The sequence below is a fragment of the Oryctolagus cuniculus genome, chromosome X (assembly GCF_964237555.1).
Source record: "Oryctolagus cuniculus chromosome X, mOryCun1.1, whole genome shotgun sequence".
Taxonomy (NCBI): Eukaryota; Metazoa; Chordata; class Mammalia; order Lagomorpha; family Leporidae; genus Oryctolagus; species Oryctolagus cuniculus.
Genome location: NC_091453.1, coordinates 39,799,273 through 39,825,321, shown reverse-complemented (window position 1 = coordinate 39,825,321; position 26,049 = coordinate 39,799,273). Strand labels below are relative to the sequence as shown.

Sequence of the window (26,049 nt, the reverse complement as noted above, 5' to 3'; positions counted from 1 at the left end):
ATGCTTAACAGAGAGAACTACAACTGCACTTTATGGGAAATTCGAAGATTTTTCAAGGGTGAAATTGATAATCCACAATTGGAAAATAGCTCCATCATAACATGCATGTGCATGCACTTGTGTACATACAGATTCACATGCCTTTTCTGGAAAGGAAGTTTATCTATATTATGTTGTCAAATTGCTTCTGTTGTATCTGGTAATTAGCTTCACCTATACATGCATGTGTACACATAGGCACACAAACAGAAAGACCTGAAGTAAAGACAAAAGTACTAACAGTAGGGATCGGTGTTGTGGCACAGCAGGCAAGACTGCTACTTGGGACACTTGCATCACCTATCAGAGTACTAGGCCCAATCCTGGCTACCCAGCTTCTGATCCAGTTTCCTGCTAATGCATACCCTAGGAGGTGGCTGATAATGGCTCAAGTGCTTAGGCCTCTGCCACCCATGAAGGAAATCTGGATGAAGTTCTGGGCTTCTGGTTTTGGCCTGGGCCAGCACTGGCTGCTGTGGGCATCTGAGCAGTGAACCAGCTGATGGAAGATCTCTCTTTCACTCTCTCACTGCTTTTCAAGTAGATGAAAATAAACAAATAAATATGTTTTTAAAAGAATACTCACTCCTGTTGCAGTCCCTGTAGACTCTGTAAGGCTGAGGATCCACTTTCAATTGCACTCTCCTCACTGTCACTCGGAATCTCCAGTGGAGACATGGAGGTGGGATCGACTTTCACTAAAAGCAAAGAAAGAGGGCAATGTGGACCAGAATGTATGTGCCTTTGTAATCATTTTCTTTGTAATTTTCAGGGATTCCCAGTTTGAACTGCATGAGAAGTAGCAGCAAGATAGAGAGATAAAGAAAAAGCAAAGATGGAAGAAAAGTGTATTTATATGGTAGAAAGAAAATTATATATTTTCATTTTTAGCATAGTAAGGAACAGAACTGCCTTTGAGGCAAGGGTAGTTAAAAGCTTTTATTGCCATTAGAATGTGAATTTTTCTGGTATGAAGTCAATATGATTCGTTTATCTCTCTCTAACTCCTAAGACTTAGCCTAATAATGTCAGATTCATTGAATGTTTGTTGAATTGAATTCTCTGAAAAAATTCCCTGGCTTCCTAAAATCAATTCCTAGGATTATCTCAGAGGTCAAAACATCTCTTTTGGCCACCAAAATGGAAAAGAATAATTGAGATGAAACATGTAACTAGCACCTGGTAGGTACCTGACACACATTAGCTCCCTTCCTTTTCAGTTATGTTAGGAGAAATTCTCAAATATCCCTTGTTATTATTCACTGGTGTGATTCACTAAAAAGATTTAAGCATGCATGTCAATATGTGTTCATGTCTCTGTGTGTACATGATACAAATATACTAATATCCTAAAAGTTTATGCATATTATTAAAAACCAACCAAAAATGCATAAAGGCTAAGAAATTATATATTTTGATTCTTCTCTTGCTCCAGTTATTTTTGTGTCCCCTACATCAAGGTAAAAGCATTCAGTTTGCACATGACTGGACTAATGTCCTTAGTTTGAAACTGATTTAGAGTGGTTATGGTGGACAGTTGGATATTATGGGGGGAGGCACAGTTCAAAGCTCTTTCAAAGTAATTCTTGATGCTACTATTGCCTTATATAAACACTTCCACATAAAGAATTTTATTTCCTTTTTATGTGTTTTCTTAGGGGGGTGGGATTCCCATGTGGAAATTGACATCACATCACAAAAACAAGATTGTTACGAATATCTATCATTACCAAAATTAACCACTAGCTGGTAATGGTGTTTTTCTTAAAAGCCACTGCAGAGCCTAAGCAACTCTATGCATATATGTTGTTTTAATAGCCTCCTATAGTGATGAAATACATACAGGGTATTGAATTTCAAAGGTAGTTGATACAGGGGCCCAAGCTGTGGCGCGGTGGGTTAACACCCTGGCCTGAAGCGCTGGCATCCCATATGGGTGCTGGTTCTAGTCCTGGCTGCTCCTCTTCCGATCCAGCTCTCTGCTATGGCCTGGGAAAGCAGTGGAAGAGGGCCCAAGTCCTTGGGCCCCTGCACCCAGGTGGGAGACCCGGAAGAAGCTCCTGGCTCCTGGCTGCAGATTGGCACAGTTCCAGCCGTTCCGGCCATCTGGGGAGTGAACCAGGGAATGGAAGACTCTCTGTCTCTACCTCTCTCTGTAACTCTGTCTCTCAAATAAATAACATAAATCTTTAAAAAAAAAAAAGGTAGATGACTCAGAAAATTTGTAGACTGAGCTGGAATCTGGTACCTGGTCATTTTCACCCACATATTTTTTTCCTTTTGGCCTTTTTAATTCATGCTAAGCATTATCAGCTCTTCATCTGACATGACTTTGTGCCTTCCTAACATTCTTGTCTTTCTCCTCTCCTTATCCTACAATTTCTCAATGTCTTCCTAAAACACAACACTCAAAAACTGATTGTAATGGTACAGATGAGGTAAAGTTAAATATATTTTGCATTACTAACTAAGGAGATGTATCTCTGGGAGGGGAATTTGGTAGCTGGGGGATAGAGGCAGAAGGGAGACAGTTTAAACATTTCTTAATTTATTTTAAAAAATAAATGAATGGGACTATTACAGCACACAAATTTTCTCCTGGAAAAAGTTTTAAATTCATTTGTTCATCAAAATTGTTGTGAGACAATTACTATTTAGTACTTGTCAATTTGTCTGTAGAGGTACATTCACAAAAAAATAAGGGTCATATTCTTGAGAAATTTACAATTGAGTTGGAAATACTTTTCATACACTTGTGATATAGGCAAGTAAAAAAGAAAAATGGATGGTGATAATCTAAAAGAGGAATGCAGGGAAGATAGAAATATTTCAGAGAAGAATTTTTTGAAGGGGAGAGAAAAGGGAAGGTATTGGAAGGTATTGGGAGACGCATAAGCTAAGGTTAGCTAAATAAAAACATTGCTCTCAATTTTTCCATCAAAGCATTCCTAATGACATAAAAGAATGAACACATTCTTCAGAAAAGTCCCATGGCGGGTGACTTAGTAAGTTTAAATTATTTTTGAAGTTTGCATTTTATATTACATGGTTATTCAACTTTTGCATTTTCTTCTATAACATAATTATATTTAAATAGAAAATGCCCTAAATTATTTACTATTGTATAATATAGAGGTTCCAGGAATATGCATAATATTTCACTCAAGTATATGCATACTCACTTGAGAAGCACAGTCTTACAGTCATTATATGCTCTTTTTTAAAAAAAGATTTATTTTATTTATTTGAGAGACAGAGTTACAGAGAGAGGTAGAGACAGAGAGAGAGGTCTTCCATTTGCTGGTTCACTCCCCAGATGGCCAGAATGGCCAGAACTGTGCCAATCTGCAGCCAGGAGCCAGGAGCTTCTTCCGGGTCTCCCACCTGGGTGCAGGGGCCCAAGGACTTGGGCCCTCTTCCACTGCTTTCCCAGGCCATAGCAGAAAGCTGGATCAGAAGAGGAGCAGCCGGGACTAGAACCAGCGCCCATATGGGATGTTAGCGCTTTAGGCCAGGGCTTTAGCCCATTGCACTACAGCACTGGCCCTGTCATTATATGTTCTTAAGAATTAGGGTTTAGCAGTGTGGTGTAACGAGTTAAGCCGCCACATATAATGCTAGCATCCTCTATGAGCACCAATTCAAGGTCTAGCTGCGACATTTCCAATCCAGCTCCCTGCTAGTGTGCCTGGGAAAGCAGCAGAAGATGACCCAAATACTTGGGCTCCTGTCACCCATGTGGGAAACCTGGATGAAACTCTTGGCTCCTGGCTCCTGGCTTTGGCCTGGCCCAGCCTGGGATGTTGCAGCCATCTGGGGAGTAAACCAATCTCTCTCTCTCTCTCTCTCTCTCTATCTCTATCTCTATCTCTATCTCTGTAACTGTGTCTTCAAATAAATAAATAAATCTTTTAAAAAAGAATTAAAGAGACATTGTTAAAAGAATTTTGATGATAGGTCTAAGAGTCAAAGGGATCACACAAACAAGTCTAGTGTCTGATAATACTAGCTGATAGAATCAAAAAGGGACAGAATGATCCATCATGGGAAGCGGGATACACAGTAGACTCATAGAATGACAGATGTCCTAAATAGCACTCTGGCCTCAGAATCAGCCCGTAAGGCATTCGGATATGGCTGAAGAGCCCATGAGAGTATTACAGGCATGGAAAGCCAAGACACCCTGGAAAAAAAAAAAGAAGACCTAAATGGAAGATCTCTGCGAGTGAGATCCCAGTGGAAAGAACAGGGCCATCAAAGAAGGAGGTACCTTTCTCTGAAGGGAGGAGAGAACTTCCACTTTGACTATGACCCTGTCGGAATAAGATCAAAGTCAGCGAACTCAAAAGGCTTCCATAGCCTTGACAACTCATGACTAGAGCCTAGGGAGATTTCTGATGCCATAAACAAGAGTGTCAATTTGTTAAGTCAACAACAGGAGTCACTGTGTACTTACTTCTCATGTGGGATCTGTCCTTAATGTGTTGTCCAATGTGAAGTAATGCTATAACTAGTACTGAAACAGTATTTTACACTTTGTGTTTCTGTGTGGGTGCAAACTGATAAAATCTTTACTTAATATATACTGAATTGATCTTCTGTATATAAAGATAATTGAAAATGAATCTTGATGTGAATGGAATGGGAGAGGGAGCGGGAGATGGGAGGGGTGAGAGTGGGAGGAAAATTATGGGGGGGGGGAAGCCATTGTACTCCATAAACTGTACTTTGGAAATTTATATTTACTAAATAAAAAAATTAGCACAACTTTTCATCATTTAATGAAAAGTATTTTAAGCTTTATGAAAGCTGCAGAAGATTCTAACGTATAGTAGGCCTTATCTATTGGTTGACTTAAACATAAGACTTCATAATTTCTTGTATCTACAAATCATTGAATTTGTTACAATTAAAAATAAAATGAAAATGAAATAAAAGACTTCGTAATTTAAAAAAAGAATTTTGATGAAATATTACTTTTTACGCAGTGTGCAAGAATAATTGGAGAGAGAGAAAAGATAGCAGATAGGACAACCCACAAAGGGAATAGATGGAGGAATGTGAGACACTCAAAAAAATGAATTGATGCTCACCTGATCCAGCATTTTTGCCATCTCCTCCTATAAGTGGTACTGTAATGGCTGCAGGGCCCCCATCTGCAGGCAAAGTAGTATATACCATGGGCAGAGACTGTACCACCACTGGGATAGTCTTCAGGCCACCCATCTTATTTGGCAGAGTGACTGAAGGGATGGTGTGAATCACATGCAAGATCTGCTGGCCACCAGTGGCCTGAGAGGAGGCCAGGATAGAGCCTTGAGTCAAAACAGTAGGGATGTTGGCCGAAGTGCTTGTGTCAGATGTTGATGTGGACACCACAAGGGGCTGGGGAGCAGACTGTGGCTTGGGAGGACGTATTGGAGCTTGCAACATGCTGGCAGGCTGAAGAGGAGCCTTGGGCTTATGAAAGGAGAGGTCAACTGGTTCCACCTGGGGCAGGTTGAAATCATTAGCCAAAAGTTCTTCTGGGGGCTCAATCTTGATGTCATTAAACAGGACTGGATTCTCCATGGGGTTGGCATCTAGGAGTTGTGAAGATGTCATATTAACTCTGTCAGGTGTCTGAGGGGGATCTTTGATCTGAACAGGGTTAGTGACCTGAAATAAAGAAAGAAACAATGTAAAAGATGTAAAACAGTCAGCATTAGTACCCTAAAGGCACATGTCAACAATGAAAGAAATAAATCTTTATTCCTTTTTCATGGAAAAAACACAAGGTACTGGGAAAACACTAAAGAGTAAAAAGGAAAGGAAATGTTACTGAGCATCAGTAAGTACCATGTATTGTATTAGGCAACTGATAAAAATCATTTCATGTAATCTTCACAATAATCCTGCAATATTAATTAGGGTCAAAACTTTCTGAGTATCCAGTACAAGAATTATGCCAAGGCCGGCGCTGCGGCTCACTAGGCTAATCCTCTGCCTTGCAGCGCCAGCACCCCGGGTTCTAGTTCCGGTTGGGGCACCGGATTCTGTCCCGGTTGCCCCTCTTCCAGGCCAGCTCTCTGCTGTGGCCAGGGAGTGCAGTAGAAGATGGCCCAAGTGCTTAGGCCCTGCACCCCATGGGAGACCAGGATAAGCACCTGGCTCCTGGCTTCGGATCAGCGCAGTGCGCCGGCCACAGCGCGCTGGCCGCGGCGGCCATTGGAAGGTGAACCAACGGCAAAGGAAGACCTTTCTCTCTGTCTCTCTCTCTACTGTCCACTCTGCCTGTCAAAAAAAAAAAAAAAAAGAATTATGCCAAGCAAAGTAGCAGCATAAATGAATAAGGTACAGCCAAGAAGAGCATACTAATATACTAATTATAATGACAAAATAATGTAACTTGCAAGTTGTATCATAACAAGTCATGCACAGACAAACAAGCAAAGTGTTTTAGAAAAAGAAATGGAAACTCTTCATTCTGTCTAGTCAGGGAAGGCTTCAAGAAGGCAGTGATATTTTAGATAAGTCTTAGAGGGGGATCTTCCCATCCACTGGTTCACTTCCCAAATGGCCACAACTCCCAGGCCAGGGCCAGGCCAAAGCCAGGAGCTAGTAGCTTCTTCCTGGTCTTCGACATGGGTGAAGGGGTTCAAGTACTTGCACTATCTTCTGCTGATTTTCCCAGGCACAATAGCAGGGATCTGGATTAGAAGTGGAGCAGCCAGTACTCGAACCAGCACCCATATGGGATGCTGGCACTACAAGCAGAGGCATAACCTTCTAAGCCACAGTGCCAGCCCCTAAACTTATCTTACGGCTTCATGTCCATGAACTCTTTGAAGTGCCCTTATATATAGTCTGATTAATCACATACTTTGAATATACCTATCCCTGTGGTTAAAAAGGCAATTACACAATGTTTTACCTTCTCTTTCTAGATAGCATGTTATTTGAGGGCTTGAAGGTTTTGAAAAAGACATAATTTACAGAGATAATAAATTTTTGGCTCCAGAATTCTGGTAATTTTAGAAATTCTCACTAAGATGTCTCAGGATGGCTCCCTATTCCACAACTCTGAGGATTTATTTAAAGCACTGCCATCAGATCATCAGATTTTTCTAAGTCACCTTTTCTCATCTTAAACATTTTGTGATGGCTTTAGATCCTTTTAAGATTTATTTATTTACTTATTTGAAAGGCAGAGTTACAGAGAGGCGGGGGGAGGGAGGGAGAGAGAGAGAGAGAGAGAAAGAGAGAGAGAAATCCTCCATCTTCTGGTTTTCTCCCCAAATGGCCGCAATGGCCGGAGCTGGGCTGATCTGAGGACAGGAGCCTGGAACTTCCTCTGGGTCCCCCACATGGAGGTGCAGAGGCCCAAGGACACTGTTCTCCCAGCCACATTAGCAGGGAGCTGGATAGGAAGTAGAGCAGCCAGGACTTGAACCGGTGCCCATATGGGATGCTGGCACTGCAGGCAGCAGTTTTACCTGCTATGCCACAGTGCCAGCCCCAGCTTTAGTGTTTAAGTGTTCTCTAGTCAATCACTATCTTCTTCAAAGAAAAAGCATAGTTACTTTCCCTATTTGCTATTTTAGAACTTGAGGCTGCAGCTTTGTAGGATTTCTAATTCTGTGAAAAACACTGTACATGAAAAAAAAATGCAGTAACTGGGGAGTGGTTTTGAGGGAAGCTTTAATTTCCTTTCCTATGCATAACTGCAATCAGTTTACCTTAAGTCAATTTGAGAAGGCAAAAAGAGTTGTTTATTGATGCACTACCAAAGATAGTGGAGAAAGTTACCTAGGATTCCCCAATTCCTGAAAGAAATGCAGGTTAATTTCACCAATATGTGTACTCTTAAGTATTTGATGAGGATTGGTGGAAAAGCTTTGGTGGATGATGAGTCAGAGGAATCGTTAAAAATAATTTTCATTTATCTGAAACATCTCTGAATGTGGAGATTGAAAGTGAGAAGGGAAGACTAGAAAGAAAATGAAAGCACAAAATACTCCAGACAGCACAGTAGGTGGAAAGAACAGGAAGGGGTGTTGTCATGGTAACAAGATTACACTATGGCTCCTCCCAAAAAGAAAAATGAAAGCTGTTTTGTACACAGCTCTGCTATAGCTCTGCTCTGGGTTTAGACTAATCATTTCATGCCTGGAGCATATACGTGCACAAATGCACACATATTGTGTACATTCAGTATTTGTACATTGAGTATTTTAAGTCAAAAAGTCAGTTTAGTCCTCTCAAAATCCAATTATTCTCCAATAAGGACATCATGTGTTTGTGTATTAGAGAAAATAGGTGAATGAATATAGATATTACTAGAGAGTTGGATTTCGGCTGGTGTTGTGATGAAGCTGATCAAGCCGTGGCGTGTGATGCTGGCATGCTATGAGTGCCAGTTCGAGTCCTGGCTGCTTGGTTTCCAATTCAGCTCCCTGCTCATGTTCCTGGGAAAGCAGCAGAAGATGGCCTAAGTAGCTGGGTCCTGCCACACATGTAGGAGACCCAATGGAGTTTCAGGATCCCGGTTTTGGCCTGGCCCAGCTCAGCTGTTGCAGCCATTTGAGGAGTGAACCAGCAGATAGGAGATCTCTCTCTCTCTCTCTCTCCCTCTCTCCTCCTTTAGCTTTTCTTCTCTCTTGTAACTCTGCCTTTCAAATAAATCTTTTAAAAAAGTAAAAGAAAGCTGAATTTAATATAATCATAGAGGAATTTCTAATCTTATATCACTACCATCTCAATCACATCAGGAAATGAAGCACCATAAGACAAAAGAACTCATCAATATGTATGAACTAACAAAATAAGCAGTCTTAAGGGACTGGGATAGTAATGGCCACATCCAGGCAACATAAGATCACAAGTGTACACATGCATATATGTGAATATATGTATATATATATATATATGTGTGTGTGTGTGTGTATGCATATATTCATTCATTGATTAGGTATTTGCTGAACTACTTGCCTGAAAATATGGAAATATTAGTACACAGCATGGAACTGTATAAAACATAAAAATAATATAATACAAACTTTTTTCTTTCTTTTTTAATTCTTAAATTCTTTTTTTTTTTTGACAGGCAGAGTTAGACAGTGTGTGAGAGAGAGAGAGACAGAGAGAAAGGTCTACCTTCCATTGGTTCACCCCCCAAATTGCTGCCACGGCTGGCGCGCTGCGCCAATCCGAAGCCAGGTGCCAGGTGCTTCCTCCTGGTCTCCAAAGAGGGTGCAGGGCCCAAGGACTTGGGCCATCCTTCACTGCCTTCCTGGGCCACAGCAGAGAGCTAGACTGGAAGAGGAGCAACTGGGACAGAATCCGGCGCCCCAAGTGGGACTAGAACCCTGGGTGCCGGCGCCACAGGTGGAGGATTAGCCTAGTGAGCCGTGGTGCTGGCCTATTTCTTAAATTCTTAAGATTGTTTTGAGGGAATGCATGGATAACATTATTTTATTTTAATATTTATATATTCATTTTCTCTTCAGAAAAAAATATATATAACACATTGTAGTGGGTCAAATGGTGGTCCCAAAAAAGATTTGTACATATTTAATTCCCAAATCCTATGAATGTTACCTTATTTGGAAAAAAGGGTCTTTGCAGGTAAAATAAACTTTAGAATCTTGAAGAGATCATACCAGATTATCTGGTAGAGGGAGTGCTAAATTTAATGACTAGTTCTTTATAAGAGACACATAGAGGAGTGACACAAAGACACAGAGGTAAAGGTGATGTGAAGATTCAGGGAGAATTTGGAGTCAGGGAGTCACAAGATAAGGAATGCCTCCATTCTCCAGAAGCTGAAAGAGGCAAGGAACTCAATTTCCTCTAGAAGCTTCTGAGGGACTGTCAGTCACACTGGACTTCTGGTTTCCAGAACTATAACAGAATTAATTTCTTTTATTTGAAAACATCAAGTTCATGCAACTTGTTACAGCAGTCCTAGGGAACTAACATCTCACATCAAACCCAGAATTATCCAAATTGCATGGACATAACTGATGTATTGATTTGTTAGTTTGTTAACTCAGCGAATTTTTTTAAAGTAATAATATTGATGGCAAAGATATGATAAAAATGTGAATTTAGTAAATAAATTGAAGTTTGATAGACAAAAAAGTGTCACTTGGAAGACAAGAGACAGAAGCAGCTGAGCATAGTCACATGAGCTACTGATAGAAAGTTCGGTGTTCCAGAAACATGGGTGCACTAACAAATTGAGAAAATTGAGGACAACAGTGAAACTTTTATGAGAGAGATAGGACTAGAATTTGGGACCCATGGAAGGTAGGAGGTTTGGTAAATTAGGCCAACCAAGGCACCATCCAGGCAGAAAGAAAGTGTGGGAAAAGTGATACTGAGAACCTTTTAGAAATGTATAACCCAATTAGATATTGTTATGAAACACTGTTGATTTTTTTTTTTTGTTTTTTTTTTTTTTTTTTTTTGTTTTTTTTTGTTTTTTTTTGTTTTTGACAGGCAGAGTGGACAGTGAGAGAGAGAGACAGAGAGAGAAAGGTCTTCCTTTGCCGTTGGTTCACCCTCCAATGGCCGCCGCTGCAGCCGGCGCACCGTGCTGATCCGATGGCAGGAGCCAGGATCCAGGTGCTTTTCCTGGTCTCCCATGGGGTGCAGGGCCCAAGCACCTGGGCCATCCTCCACTGCACTCCCTGGCCATAGCAGAGAGCTGGCCTGGAAGAGGGGCAACCGGGACAGAATCCGGCGCCCCAACCGGGACTAGAACCCGGTGTGCCGGCGCCGCAAGGTGGAGGATTAGCCTATTGAGCCACGGCGCCGGCTGAAACACTGTTGATTTTCTTGGGTGTGACAGTACTGATACAGAGAGTAATGCTGTTATTTGTAGGTGATGCATGTTGAATTATTTAGGCATGAAGTTTCTTGATGAAACTTACTTTCAAAAGTAAGAAAACATGGGGCCAGCACTATGGTGTATATGGTAAAGCCCCCCGAGAGGAAGGCATCCCATATGGGCGCCGTTTATAGAGTCCTGTGTGTTTCACGTCCTATCCAGTTCCCTGCTAATGCACCTGAGAAAGCAGCAGGAGATGGCCCATGTACTTGGGCACTTGTATCCATATGGGAGACCAAAAAGAAGCTTCTGGCTTCTGGCTTCAGATTGGCCCAGCTCCAGATGTCGCAGCCATTTGGGGAGTGAACCAGTGAATGGAAGAAACAGAGAAAGGAAGGGAAGGGAAAGGAGGGAAAAAGGAAGCGAATATCATTATATTCTTAGAATTGTATCTATGAACTTAATTGAATCTACTAAAAACATAAAAAATAAAAATTAAAAAAATAAATTAAAATCCATTTTTAAAATATAAAAAAACCTCACTTCATATCATTTTTGTCACTTTTAGCTGTGTCACACTGAACAATCTAGCATATGTCCTCTCACCTGTAAGAGTGTATTAAAATGCAATTAAAAGATAATTGTTCAATTGAATGAATTAATGTAAACAGTTAAGCCTGTACTCAGTGTTCAATAAATATCACAATTCAAAACTATTTCCACTTTCAATCCAAAACAATTACATTTCTAAATACAGTGAACTCAGCGAGGGAATTTGAAATGTAGTTTCTTCTCAATGTTTTATGTGACATATGTCAGAATGTATGTATTTCAAGCTTGCTCAATAAATTAGATTAAAAAATTGCATAAAAAGAATGAAATATGTTGTGCAGCATACCACTTTTAAATAAAATATAGAGAAAATTTTAAAAAGTCTCATTTCTAAAAGATAATCAGACATTTAGAACAAAAGGCAGGTGACAACCAATTGAAAAAATCTTTTTTTCTATGATGATACAGGAATTCAGAGAAGCAAGAACAGCATGTGTGTTCTCAGCTAGGCAGCCATTCACCAATCCTAACTCATGACATAAACAATTAACACAAAGAACCAAAACAGGAAGTTTCTGGACACTCAGATGATGCAAGTATTGTGTGATTATTGCACAAATTCCTGGTCTTTGTCCCCAGAGAAATGACCAATATTATGTGGCTATGTAGCACAATCAATCCAAGATATCCTGGAAATAGCAAGAGACAAACCAAAAAAAGTGCTTACATCACCTACTACTAGAATTTTGTACATAACAAACCAAATTTAAAAAGCTTTCAAATTCTGGAACTTCAGTATACTTAGATAAGGCAAGGGAAAACATGTTTGGTATTTCACAGTGCCAAAGATTCTACTTGGATGCACTGAAACTTCAGAATAAGGTACTATATGCATGTTTGACAACATTTTACCAATTATTTTTTATACAAGTTCAAATAGATTTTTATCTAACACTACTTATATCTAACTTCCTTTTGGTATTAACTATGAGAAAGTTTAGGCTACTAGTAGATGTTTTGCAACAATTAGCAAGTTTTGATATGCTAATAGTTCCTAAATGGTAACAGCTACAAGTAAGGCAAACAAGACACTAAATTGAGTTTAATGTAATTAAACCAGTACAGAGGAGTCGTCCATAGTATGTGTAACTTAAGTTCAATTATACACCATGGGCCAAACATGCAATGATCAAAAACAATTAAAAATCATTACGCCTAAATGTAGGCTAAATACTTTATCTGGTGACTTAAGTAAAACTGTACACATCAAACTATAAACATAATTTTATAAGCAATTTAAGGGATTCTCAGGATAATTTTGATTGTAGTTGGGTTTCGCTTGCTGACTCAACCCTGAATGAGATGGGACTTCAATATCTAGCACAGTGGCTGTAAAACAACACATGATGTTTAATCTTTACTCTTGGGCTTTCCAAGGCCACTTTTCTTTTCTGAAAAATGGAACAACATTCAGAATAGTGATCGTATGTGACAGCTTAGCTGGGTACTGTGTCAAACATTTGGTCAATCATTATACTGGATGTTTCTGTGAAGATATGTTTTTGGATGAGACTAACATTTACATTATTACCCTCCATGTAATTTTACAAAGAAAATGAGATTCTGTTCTGCAGTAATTACCAGGTAACTGACTATATTTATGACCAAATATTAGCAACTCATTTTCCTGATAACTGACCTGTTTGAAAACCTGCATTGAACCACCTTCTGAATTAAGCTGGACTTCCAAATTGTTTATGAGTTGATCCATATCTGGAAAAAAGACAATAGAAAGCAACATTTAGAATAAAATCTAACCCACTATGTGCAGACCATAAGCCTCTTACCCTTGATCATACCTGTAGTGTTTTATGAACATTGCTTTTCAGGACTTAGTAGATATTGAGAAGTCACTGAAGCATTCTGATTCATTCTACATATCATTATTTTCTTAGAATTGTACTTATGAACTACATTGAATCTGTTCTCTTTGTATTTTTATATTAACAGGAGAATTGTGTTGCATTAATTGTGCATTTGCTGTGACCCTGAGAATCTAAGGTAATAAAAACTTCTTTTTAAAAAAAATACTTATTTACTTATTTGAAAGTCAGAGTTACAGAGAGAGAGAAGGAGAGGCAGAGAGAGAGAGAGAGATCCTCCATCCACTGGTTCACTCCCCGATTGGCCACAACAGCTGAGTTGTACCAATCTGAAGCCAGGAGCTAGGAGGTTTTTCTGGGTCTCCCACGTGGGTGCAGGGGCCCAAGGACTTGGGCCATCTTCTACTGCTTCCCAGGGCCAAAGCAGAGAGCTGGATCGGAAGAGGAGCAACCAAGATTGAACCAGCGCCCATATGGGATGCCGGCACTGCAAGTGGCAGCTTTACCTGCTATGCCACAGCGCCAGCCCCGATTAATAGCTTCTTTAAAAACAAACAAGCCCCACCAACATTAGCTGCTTTTTTCCTCCAAACTCCAAATGCAAGTGAATCTGTTTCTTGCAGCCTCTCTAATCTGCCCAGCCTCCACAGGAATATCAGTATAGTTACATAGTTTCCTGCAACCTCCCTTCCTGGTCTAGTGCTTGCTGTAAAGAGATACACAGCATTGCCAAAGCTCTCTAAAGGAGTATTTTACATGTCTACCTCTCTTAGCCTACAAGCCAGGAGAGGTTAATGAAAATTGATGTATTCCAAGGGCTTAAAACATGGCCAGGCACATGATAGGTATTCAATACATTCCTAAAGTTTCATTCACTCATATATCTATCTATCTATTTGAAAGGCAGAGTTAGAGAGAGAGGGAGAGATCTTCCATTCACTGTTTGCCCAGATGGCAGTAACAACCGGGGCTAAGCCAGGCCAAAGCCAGGAACCAGGAATTTTTTCTGGGGTGCAGGTGCCCAAGCACTTGAGCCATCTTCTGTTGATTTTCCCAGGCCATTAGCAGGGAGTAGGATTGGAAGTGGAGCAGCCAGGACATGAAGCAGGTGCCTCTATTGTCTGTGACAGCTTTGCTGGCTAGGCCACAATGCTGGCCCCTACAAAGGTTTTTGATAGTGACAGAAATGGAGAGCGCAGAAATGTGTTTTTGCAAGTACAGTAATTACACAAAAAAGAATGAGAAAAATAAGAGATAGCTGAAGTGTAATTAGCTATGAAAGGAGAGGTGCCAGAGAAGGTACCTAAATTTTTCTGAGTCCTAAGATAGGAAAAGAAGTTCTGCTGATAAATATTAAATCAGGTAACTCTTGTATAGTCCACAAGAGGGCACCAAAAAGCCAAGAGAGCTTCCTCAAAACTCTGTAGGCATATGGAGGGAATTTGGTTCTCTGGCTACCTTTACAGCACCTTCAGCTAAGCTTCATTATTTCTAGCCAGGGCAATTTACAAGAGCCATCTCTTATCTGATCTTTTTCAATTCTAATGGATTAAGAGGCAGCATGGTTAAAGAAGCAGAGTGAGGTTCACAAACTGTTTAGATTCTATGAATTTCAGTTTCTTCAACTACCAAGAGGCAGAGTTGGGGTGGGAGTGGGGGAGGGGCGCCTCATCATAGTTAATGTGAGAATTCCATGTTAGTACATGTAAATTACATTTAAAAGTTCTCAGTTGGCTATTATTGTCATCACCACCATTACTATTATTAATAGTCAGAATCTTGAGTTCTGGATCAGAAGAATGTCTCCTAGGTATCATACAGGCCCTTTATATTCAATGACTTTCCAAACCCACTCCACCCCTTATATTTCCAATCTTATTTTCTGGCACTACTATCAACCTAGTCTAACAATCTAAAATCAATTACTTTTGACTCTTCTCTTTACATCTTTGGCCAAGTGGTTATCAGCTGCAACAAATCTTACTGCAGAAATATCTCTTAAAACTAGCCCTCATCAATTCCCAGTAATTTCCCCCTCTAGTATGCTTCACATTGCTAACAAAGTGTGGTAAAATGTATGGGCTCTGAAGTGCCTACTTGGGGTCACATCCAGGCTCTGCAACTTCTTAAGAGTAAAATATTTGGGCAAGTTTTCCCAGTCCCTCTATATTCTCATCTGTAAAGTATGAATAATAATAGTAGCAGCTCATAGAGTTATCATGAGGATTTATCACGGTAATATGTGTTCAAGTGTTTATAGTACCTGTCCACTGAGTTGTCAGTTTTCCTCTTACCAGAGGAACTAACAGTTATCTAGTTTTGTTCCTCTCTGCATCTCTACCTTCTAGCCAAATATTTAATATATATTATATATTAACGTCCAGTAAATGGGAATGAGAATTCTCAGAGCCATATCTACAACCACAACTGCTTATCTTTATAGGCTATAATAGCAATAATTAAGAAACCTGAAAGAGACTGCTTGCAATATCCATATCACAAATATTTTAGTCAAATGGATAAATGAGGGTGGCTGACAATTAGAAATGTCTCAGCAACTTCTTGTTATAGTTCCATCTCACCTACTCGCTAAATGGAATTGGCATTAGATCATTCTGGTCAGTATTCTAAGTATTGGTAAGATTTGTTGATAGGGAAAGATATCTATCAGGAAGTTGTATAATATCCTCCTCTAAATTATTTTTCTTTAATATTTGACCAGTTAAAATTGAAAACTGAAGGGAATTAGAGTTCACAGAAATTCTTAAAGACAGCTCAATTTTACCAACATCTTTTGATTTGATTATTGTTTAAAGCCCTTGTCTATAATCCTGTGGAATAGTAGTCTTTCTACTTTTTACTTGTTGAACACTATGGTTAGTGGTTCATTAAGCCTGCAATTATAAAGTAAATTCAAAGTATGTTATTGCAAAAATTAAAGGAAAAAAGAAATGAAGTAAGGAAGAGGATTGAGGGATGGAGAGTGGGAGGAAAGTATGGTTATCTTCTTAGAATTATTTCTATGAAATACATGAAATCCATTCTCTTTATATCAATAAACAAAAAATTATAAACTTAAAATTCTCTACATAATAGAAAAAGAAAAAAAGCTTAGTTTTTTCAAAAAGTGAGTCTTGTAAATCTCTTGTTTTTCTCTAGAATAGGATTGTTGTTCCACGTGTCTAAAGGAGACCAGACAGCTGCATAAAAGTTGTCAATGAAGGAAGCAATAAAGAAATGTACAAAGAGGTTATAATATGTACATCAAGCCATTGAGATGTGAAACACCCAGGCATGAGGGCTTCAGACATACAAATTACCTACTTATGGTAATAATAATTTTTCTATTTGATTAGCTCTTCAAATCTTTCTATCTGTGGGTTGGAGTGTCTAGGCCTTCTTCAAAGGGTTGGGGGAGGGGGGGAGTTGAGAAGGAAACAGTGGAAGAGAATTGTACTCTATCCCACGTGTCCCATATAGGCAGGACATCATAGATCATATTCCAGGCACCATGAACATAAAAATTTGATAAGACTATGAAACTTTTTTCATGTTCTTAGGCTTATTTTGTAACCCATGTGGCATTTCCCATAACGATCTTCTTCTTTTATGAAAGTGAACAGCCTCTCCAAGGAATAGGAGCAGGTGGCTGGCTAAGAACACATTGCACCCTTTGACCAGTTCTAGAAGACAAAAAAAAAAAAAACACCACTTACAGATGAAGTCAGAACTTAGATTTTTAAAAAGGGAGACAAAGTAGACTCATTAGAGTCTACAACCAAAAAGAAAGCAAGCAGAGAAATATGAACCTTGACATGGGCCTAAGACCTAGTGCCTTAATAGGCTACAGCAGTTGAGCAATGCAATAATAATACCTTGTGTGTATTTACATATAGCTTCACAGAAGGGAAATAGACAGCTTTCATATCATTCCAATTTTATAGATAATTAATTGGTAAACCTAAGGTCACCAAGTTTAGAAGTGCTAGAATCAGAACTAGATTCTTTTTTGCTGAATCAAATTATAGTGCCCTCTCACTACTTTCTAATATTACAAATCTGGTGAACAACTTCTTTCTGAAAAACTATTTGCTAAAAGAACAACAAAGTAAGGACTACAAGCTAATCATTTAAGAACACATCTCATTTATCTTTAACTTCTGACCTATAAGAAATACTGGAACTATTAAAAAAATGAAAATATATGTTTTTCGTGTTTGAGATTATAAATCATTTTAAGTGTTATTTCTGTTTTTCTTCAGGAAAAAAGAATTAAATAAGGATTAGGGTACACATATATTTTAAGGTAGTTTTATTGTTTATCTTCCAGGAGATTACAGAAAATGTTGGAATGGGCCTTTTGAAGAATTCTTCAGGATTAAGATTATGTTACACCATAACATTAACAACAGAATGATGATAAAAGAACTTTAATGGTCAACATTCACTGAATGCTTACTATGTGCCAGGATTCTTCTGTTAATAATACCCTAGTAGTAGGAAGTATTATTGCCTAATAAAAAAAAAAAAAAAAAAAAAAAACAAGAGAACTAGGGAGCACAAAGATGAAGTACTTTACCTATAAAAGGCAGACAGAATGTTTGAATCTTAGCAGTCTGGGGTATAATATAGCTGTAATAAAATTGTAATCCTACTTCACTTTGGTACTAGTTGAATCCTTTAATTTTTACTTGAAATAAATCTTATAGCAGAGGGTAAATGGTTGCTAGAAACAAACTACCTAATAACTGGAGAATGCAAAATCTTCCAATTATAAACATCACTGGAAAAATCCAATCTCAAAGAACTTCCAGTTGTGGCATCTCTGTAGCCTACTCTTTATGACTATCCTACTAAAGAGTTTCAACAGACACAAAAGCTGAAGGATGTCTTAGGTATTCCAATCAATACAACAGGTACTCAGAAGTGGCTCCAAGACAGGAAACTCCTGTAGCTTGCCATCTCAGTTTAGCTGGAATGAGATGAAAGGAAGTAGAGGACAACCCAGATGCCAAAAACAGGAATTTAAGAGGAGAGAACATACTACCACAAAACAAAATGAAAGCTGACAGCACATACCATTTGTGAATGACAGTGACAAAAATAATGAAATTGAGTATTACATCCTTCCTATAACAGCCAGCTAAGTTTGAAGTAGTTTAGTAGTGTGAGGTACTGAAAAGATAAACTGATAAGAAACACCAAAATCAAGCTTTATCACTCTACTCACGCCATTTGATCTTTCTATGCTTCATTTTTTCCCTCAGAAGATGAAAATACATTAGCCAAGCCTTTCCCCTCATATGAAGACTAATTATGACGACACATGTAAAAATTACTTATAAGATGTAAATGTTAAATATTCATATGCTTTTAGGACCAAATCTGTCAGAAATTAAAAGTACATAAAAATGAATACCATCATATTTTAAAGATCCAAACCATTTACCATAATATTATATTCTTATTTTAATATGCTTATTGCAATCTTCCCTTGAATTCATGTTTTACAACATCACTTGCATAGTTTCCAGTGCTTTCAACCACTTTCACTGTCCTGAGATGCTGATGTTAAGCCCTATTTTCTTTTCCACCAAAATAAAATAATTATGAGCCCAGCATTATGTTTCAGCAGCTGAGGTCCCTGTCTGTGATGCCAGCATCACAGGGTGCCAAGTCTAGTCCTGGCTGCTCCACTTTCAACCCAACTCCCTGCTAATGGCCTGGGAAAGCAGTGGAGGAGGGACCAAGTGCTTGGGCCCACGAATACAGAGAGCCGGAAAAAGCTCCTGGCTCCTGGCTTTAGTCTGGCCCAGCCATGGCCATTGCAGCCATCTGGGGAGTGAACCAGCAGATGGAAGATCTCTTTTCTCTCTCTGTTTCTCCTTCTCTCTGTGTAACTCTGAATTTCAAATACATAAAACTTTTAAGAAAAGAAGACAAATATGATGAATGAAAAGTCACCTTGGAATGTGATGAAGATTAAGATTCCTCATTCTGAAAATGACAGAGGCCAAGGGGAATTATAATAAAGTCTAAAACTAGTATTACAGATAGAATCGAGGCTCAGTGAACTTTAAGTCTGTGTTTCAGTTTTAGTTTAATGACCAAATTATTGGGTGACCTTAGGCAACTCCCATTGCTTAATGTAGAAAATGTTAATAACTCCTTCTCACTTACCTCACAGGATTCTTGAGAGAATTAATTGAAAGAACAGATTTTAAAGTATTATACAAATATAAGATTTGGTTTCTAGAACTATTGTTTATTTATGTGTTCAAATCATAATTAATCTGTGTTACCAAGAAATGTTATTAAATTTTTTTATTTTTAAATTATTTTTTTAAATTTTGAAAGAGTTACAGAGAGACAGGGAGAGAGGGAGACATTTTCCATCCATTGGTTCACTCCCCAGATGGCCACAATGCCCAAGGCTGTACCAGGACAAAACCAGGAGCCAGGAGCTTCATCCAGGTCTCCCACATGGGTGCAGGGTCCCAAACACTTGGACCATCCTCAGCTGCTTATCCCAGATGCATTAGCAAGGAGCTGGATAAGGAACCAGCACAGGAACTGGCACCCACATGGGAAGCAAGAATCACAGGTGGCAACTTTTTTTATTTTTTTAAATTCCATAGATACAACTTTAGGAATGTAGTGGTTCTTCCTCTCATACCCACCCTCCCACCCCCTCTCCCATCCTACTTCCTACTCCCTCTCACATCCCATTCTTCATTAAGATTCATTTTTAATTAACTTTATGTACAGAAGAGCAACTTTATACTAAGTAAAGATTTCAACAGTTTGCACCCCCCCCACACACACAATGTATAAAGTACTATTTGAGAACAAATTTTGTAGTTAATTCTCATAGTACAACATATTAAGGACAGAGGTCCTACATGGGGAGTAAGTGCACAGTGACTTCTGTTGTTAATTTAACAATTAACACTCTTATTTATGATGTCAGTGATCACCCAACACTCTTGCCATGAACTGCCAAGGCTATGGAAGCCTTTTGTGACCACAAATGCCATCAGTATTTAGACAAGGCCATAAGCAAAGTGGAAGTTCTCTCCTCCCTTCAGAGAAAAGTACATCCTTCTTTGATGGCCCCTTCTTTCCACTGGGGTCTCACTCACAAAGATCCTTCATGTAGGATTTTTTTTGCCACTGTGTCTTAGCTTTCAATGGGTGGCAACTTTATCTGTTATGCCACAATGCTGATCCCTAGCTCTGTCATTTTGAGTAAGCTACTTTACTATTTTTAGGCCTCTTCCAAATAAGTATAATATATGGTCGTATGAAAGGGATATGGGTGTAAAATTCATAATAATCATCCCAAATTTCTGTTTAACCTATGAGATTGATGTCAAGAAGGACAATTAAATTCTCCAGAAACTAATAGGGTGAATTTGGGTTTCACTCTGAAGCATTAAAAAAATTATTATGTATAAGTTCAAATGCATGCAAAAGTAAGGACCAACACTCATGTGCCTGTTTCCAGCTTCAGTGATTTTCAACTAACTACAAATCTTTAATCAAAACCCCAAACACTCCTAACACACAATAGATACATTCATGCAAACCGTTGATACTATATCATTTTGCTCCCATGGCATTTCTTAAAAAAAAAAAGATTTTTGAGCCGGCGCCGTGGCTCAATAGGCTAATCCTCCACCTTGCGGCGCCAGCACACCGGGTTCTAGTCCCGGTTGGGGTGCCGGATTCTGTCCCGGTTGCCCCTCTTCCAGGCCAGCTCTCTGCTATAGCCAGGGAGTGCAGTGGAGAATGGCCCAGGTGCTTGGGCCCTGCACCCCATGGGAGGCCAGGAAAAGCACCTGGATCCTGGCTCCTGCCATCGGATCAGCGCGGTGCGCCGGCTGCAGCGGCGGCCATTGGAGGGTGATCCAACGGCAAAGGAAGACCTTTCTCTCTCTGTCTCTCTCTCTCACTGTCCACTCTGCCTGTCAAAAAAAAAAAGATTTTTTTTATTTATTTGAAAGTCAGAGTTACAGAGAGAGAAAAACATACATAGAGATATCTTCTATCAACTGGTTCACTCTCCAAATGGCCACAATGGCCAAAGTTTGGCCAGGTCAAAGGCAGGAGCCAGGAGCTTCTTCCAGGTTTCCCTGTGCATGGGCCCAAGCACTTGGGCCACCTTCGCTGGTTTCCCAGGTGCATTATCAGGGAGCTGGAAGGGAAGTGGAAGAGCCAGGACTTGAACCAGCACCCATATGGGATGCCAGCATCACAGCTGATGGTTTAACCTGGTAAGGCACAACGATGGCCCAATCTACAGTATTTCTAATGGGACACATTTAATCATTGCCATCACTCTGCAAGGTAAGTACTACTATCCCATTAGTAATGTGAGGAAATTCAGGCTCAGAGAAATAAAGTAATCCTAAAGTCACATAAACTGAGAAAAGACTGAGATTTGAACCCAGATATAATGTCTGATATTAAAGCTCTTTTTGTTGTTTAAAGTACTTGTTATCACTCTGTACTTCGGAATAACTTGCTAAAGTCGAAAACAATAATGGAAGTGTTTTTCTACTGTCATAGTAAGATCTACTATTGAACATTTACAAAAAGTATGAAAAAATTTTCATTAATTGCGATGTTAATCAAAGGAGAAGACCTCTAAGAATCATAGTCCAGCATGACAATAAGGCATGTTCAGTTTAGAAAAAAGATAAAGACCCTAAAGCAAAAACTGATTGCTCTATAACACCAAGTAAAATCTCATACCATCCTCATTATCACTTGATGGCACTATTTCATGTAACAGACCTCCAACAAATTAAACATAGTGCTACTGCAGCAATCAAAAGGAATCTATAACAATACAATGGTCTTCATCCATGTTTACTGGATAGGTGCATAAAGACAGAAACATTGTCTCATAGCCTTTTCACTCACTGACTGGGTTATATGGCTCAAGAGCACCAAGTTAAATAGACATAGAAGAATCCAGGGCCATCTCACTTTGTAGAACCCCAGAAGGTCAGATTAATGCAGTGACCAATTCAATGCTATATATCTATCCTAGTGTTCTCTACCAAAAAGGGAGAAGGTATGACATTATCCTTTCCATGTCAACTCTCTTGTATATTTCTCAGAACCAGTTTTTTTTTTTAAAAAGAAAACTTTTAGATTCACATCACACTCCCCAATTCTAATGGAAAATGAAACAACAAGATCCTTAAAAAGTATAGGACAGAGAGAGAAAGAGAGAGAGAGAGCTAGGATTATTATCCCCAAAAAATCAAAGTTAGATATAGGCTCAGCATTGTGAAGACCTTTCTGAAGACACTTTATCTTGTTTGTGAGTGTGTATACCAAGGGAAATAAAAAATAGAAGATATATGCAAAACAAAAAACTGAAAGCAACTCTAGAGAAAAAAATGGATCACATTTTTAAGGAAAAAGAATGGAGCTAGATCAATAAATTTGGATGGTTACATTTGGCATGTGATGAGGAAAAAAGCTAGACTGATAATTGTTTTGAAAAGAACATGCTAGGTATTTGGAAAATAGAACTGTTACATTACTTACTAGAGATTACAGCAAATTTAAAGAGGAACTTTATGATAATAATCAAGTCTTCACAAAGGACCTATTAAATAGCCAACACTGTAATAGATACTGAGTGTGTGTGGAGGGAAAAGATAATACCAGATGGAAGCAAAAAACGTTCTTAGTCTCTGGTCTCTACCTTCAAGGAATTTGCAGTCTAGATCAGACAGAGAAAACTGGCAGCACAATGAAGATGCTGGCCTGGTTCCCACCATGATACTAAAAATTAAAAAAAATTTGCTAACAACCTTTCAAAAACAGGGGATTTCATTTTTCACTTCCTTTTTAAATTTTACTTATTTTCAAAGGCAGAAGGAGAGAAGGGGAGTGACAGCACAAGAGTAAGAGAGAGAGAGAGAGAACTCTTATATCAGCTGGTTCACTTTCTAAATACCTGCAACAGCTGGGATTGGGTCAGGCCAATGCCAGGATCTGGGAATTCAACTCACATCTAGGAATTCAACTGAAGTCATACTCTGCCGTCTCCCAGGGTGTAAGAATAAGAAGTGGAGCAAGCACCAGAATGTAGGCATTCTGATAGGGGATGAAAACCTCCCAAGTGGCAATTTAACACTTTTTCCAAACATTCAACATGTGATTTCATATTTAAAAAAATACTTCAAAATTTCAGAGGTAGGGGATGACAACTAAACTTCAGGTAACTGTTACCAAGAGTGAATGCTATAGGGGAAATCCTTCAAGATATCGGAATAGGCGAAGAATTCCTGGAGAAGACCCCACAGGCACGGGTAATCAAAGATAAGATAAACAAATGGGATTACCTCAAATTGAAGAGTTTCTTAACAGCAAAGGAAACAGTCAGGAAAGCAAAGAGGCAACCAACAGAATGGGAGACCTTATTCGTTATTCGCAAACCACACAACAGATAAAGGATTAACAACTAGAATCTACACAATGATCAAAAAACACCACAGAATCAAAACAAACAACCCAATAAAAAAATGGGCCAAGGACCTTAACAGACATTTTTCAAAAGAGGAAATCCAAATGGCCAACAGACACATGAAAAAATGCTCAGGATCCCTAGCCATCAGGGAAATGCAGATCAAAACCACAATGAGATACCACCTCACTCCGGTTAGATTGGCTTAAATACAGAAATCAACCAACAACAGATGCTGGCGAGGATGTGGAGAAAAGGGGACACTAATCCACTGTTGGTGGGAATGCAAACTGGTAAAGCCACTATGGTAGACAGTCTGGAGAGTCCTCAGAAACCTGAATATAGCACTACCACAGGACCCAGCCATCCCACTCCTTGGAATATACCCAAATGGAATTAAAGGGGTGAAAAAAGCCATTTGCACCTCAATATTTGTTGCAGCTCAATTCACAATAGCTAAGACATGGAATCAACCTAAATGTCCATCAACGGATGACTGGATAAAGAAACTATGGGATATGTACTCTATGGAACACTATACAGCAGTAAAAAAACAATGAAATCCGGGCATTTACAACAAAATGGAGGAAGCTGGAAAACATCATGCTGAGTGAAATAAGCCAGTCCAAAAGGGATAAATATCACATGTTCTCCCTGATTGATGGCAACTAAAGGAGCACCTAAAATGATACCAATTGAAGTGAAATGGACACTATGAAAGACAATGACATGAGCAGCCCTTGGCTAGACTGTTGAGGAACAACTTACTATTTTGTTCCTTTAGTATTTTTGTTGTTGTTGTTGTTGCTCGATTTGCTCTACACAAGACCACTGGTTGAACTCTGCAATCAATGCACAACCATTCTTAAGCGTTTAAAAATTAACAGAAAATTGATCTCTGTGGAACATGGGAGTGGGAATAAGAGAGGGAGGAGATATATAGGACGGCACATACTCACTCAGACCTACCTCCAATGGTGGAACTGGAAATGTGCCAGGGGATTTCAACTCAACCTTACCAAGGAGGCAGGTACCAATGCCAGCACACTTGGTAAAGTGACAAATATAAATACACAACTGATCCAAAAGATAGGGTCAGTGTCGAAGAGATTACACAAATAAGACCAGTGTAAGCAAATAATGAAAGATAGAATCAAAAGGGAGAGAATGATCCTGCGGGGGAAGCAGAACACACAGCAGACTCACAGAATGGCAAATGCCCAAAACAGCACTCCTGCCTCAGAATCAACCCTTGGGACATTCGGATCTGACTAAAAGGTCCATGAGAGTCTCGCAGGCATGGAAAGCCATGACACGGTGGCAAAAAACAATCTAAATGAAGGATCCTGGTGAACAACACCCCAGCAGAAGGATCAGGCCATCAAGGAGAGAGGCGCCTTTCGCTGAAGGGAGGAAGGAACCTCCACTGTGATATGGCCTTGACTAAACAAATTCAGAGTTGGTGAACTCAAGGGGCTTCCATAGCCTAGACAGCTCATAGCAAGAGTCTCGGGTGATTGCTGACATCATAAATAAGAGTGCCAATTGTTAAATCAACAACGGGAGTCACTGGGTTCATGCTCCCCATGCAGGATCTCTGTTCTTAATATGTTTAACTATGAAACTCAAAAACAATACTACTAGTCGAACAATACCCTATACCTTGTGTGGTTGTGTGAGTGCAACCTGTTGAAATCCCTGCTTAGTATATACTAAGTTGATCTTCAATATATGAAGGTAATTGAAAATGAAATGGGAGAGGGAGTGGGTGAGGGGAGGGCCATGGGAGGGAGGGAGGGAGGTCGGGGGGGAGGAAGCCACAACAATACAAAAGATGCATTTTATATTCTACTTAAAACTATTGGTTGAACTCTGTAATTAATACACAATTACTCTTAGGTGTTTAATTAATGCTATAACTAGTACTCAAATAGTATTTTACACTTTGTGTTTCTGTGTGGGAGCAAAATGTGGAAATCTTTACTTAACATACGCTAAATTGATCTTCTGTATATAAAGATAATTGAAAATTAATCAGGATGCGAAGGGGAAGGGGAGAGGGAGTGGGAGAGGGGAGCGTTGTGGGTGGGAGGGAAGATACGGGGGGGAGGAGGCTATTGTGGTCCATAAGCTGTACTTTGGAAATTTATGCTCATTAAATTAAAAAAAAAAAAGAGTGAATGCTAGTTCAGTATCTTCTGATTACTCAATATAAATGGGAATTATAGAGTTTTAATTGAAATTTGTGAGATGCTGGCAATCAACCAATTCTT

The 26,049-nt window shown here is 39.2% G+C and overlaps 1 protein-coding gene across 7 annotated transcripts in view; it reads right to left on the bottom strand.

The window, feature by feature from the left end:
- The window catches only part of KLF8 (KLF transcription factor 8), a 275,328-nt gene that overhangs the window by 15,033 nt on the left and 234,246 nt on the right, over nucleotides 1–26,049 (bottom strand). For 6 of the 7 annotated variants that reach the window (XM_017349867.3, XM_051827724.2, XM_008272679.4 and 3 more), the window contains 3 exons: nucleotides 13,104–13,177; nucleotides 5,133–5,697; nucleotides 626–737 (listed from right to left, as the gene is read on the bottom strand). In XM_017349867.3, coding sequence (XP_017205356.1) covers nucleotides 626–737; nucleotides 5,133–5,697; nucleotides 13,104–13,175 — 749 coding nt within the window. In that variant the 5' untranslated portion in view covers nucleotides 13,176–13,177. Of the gene's footprint in view, nucleotides 1–625; nucleotides 738–5,132; nucleotides 5,698–11,090; nucleotides 13,178–26,049 lie in introns of those variants that run through there. The other variant, XM_051827728.2, reaches the window with a different exon arrangement.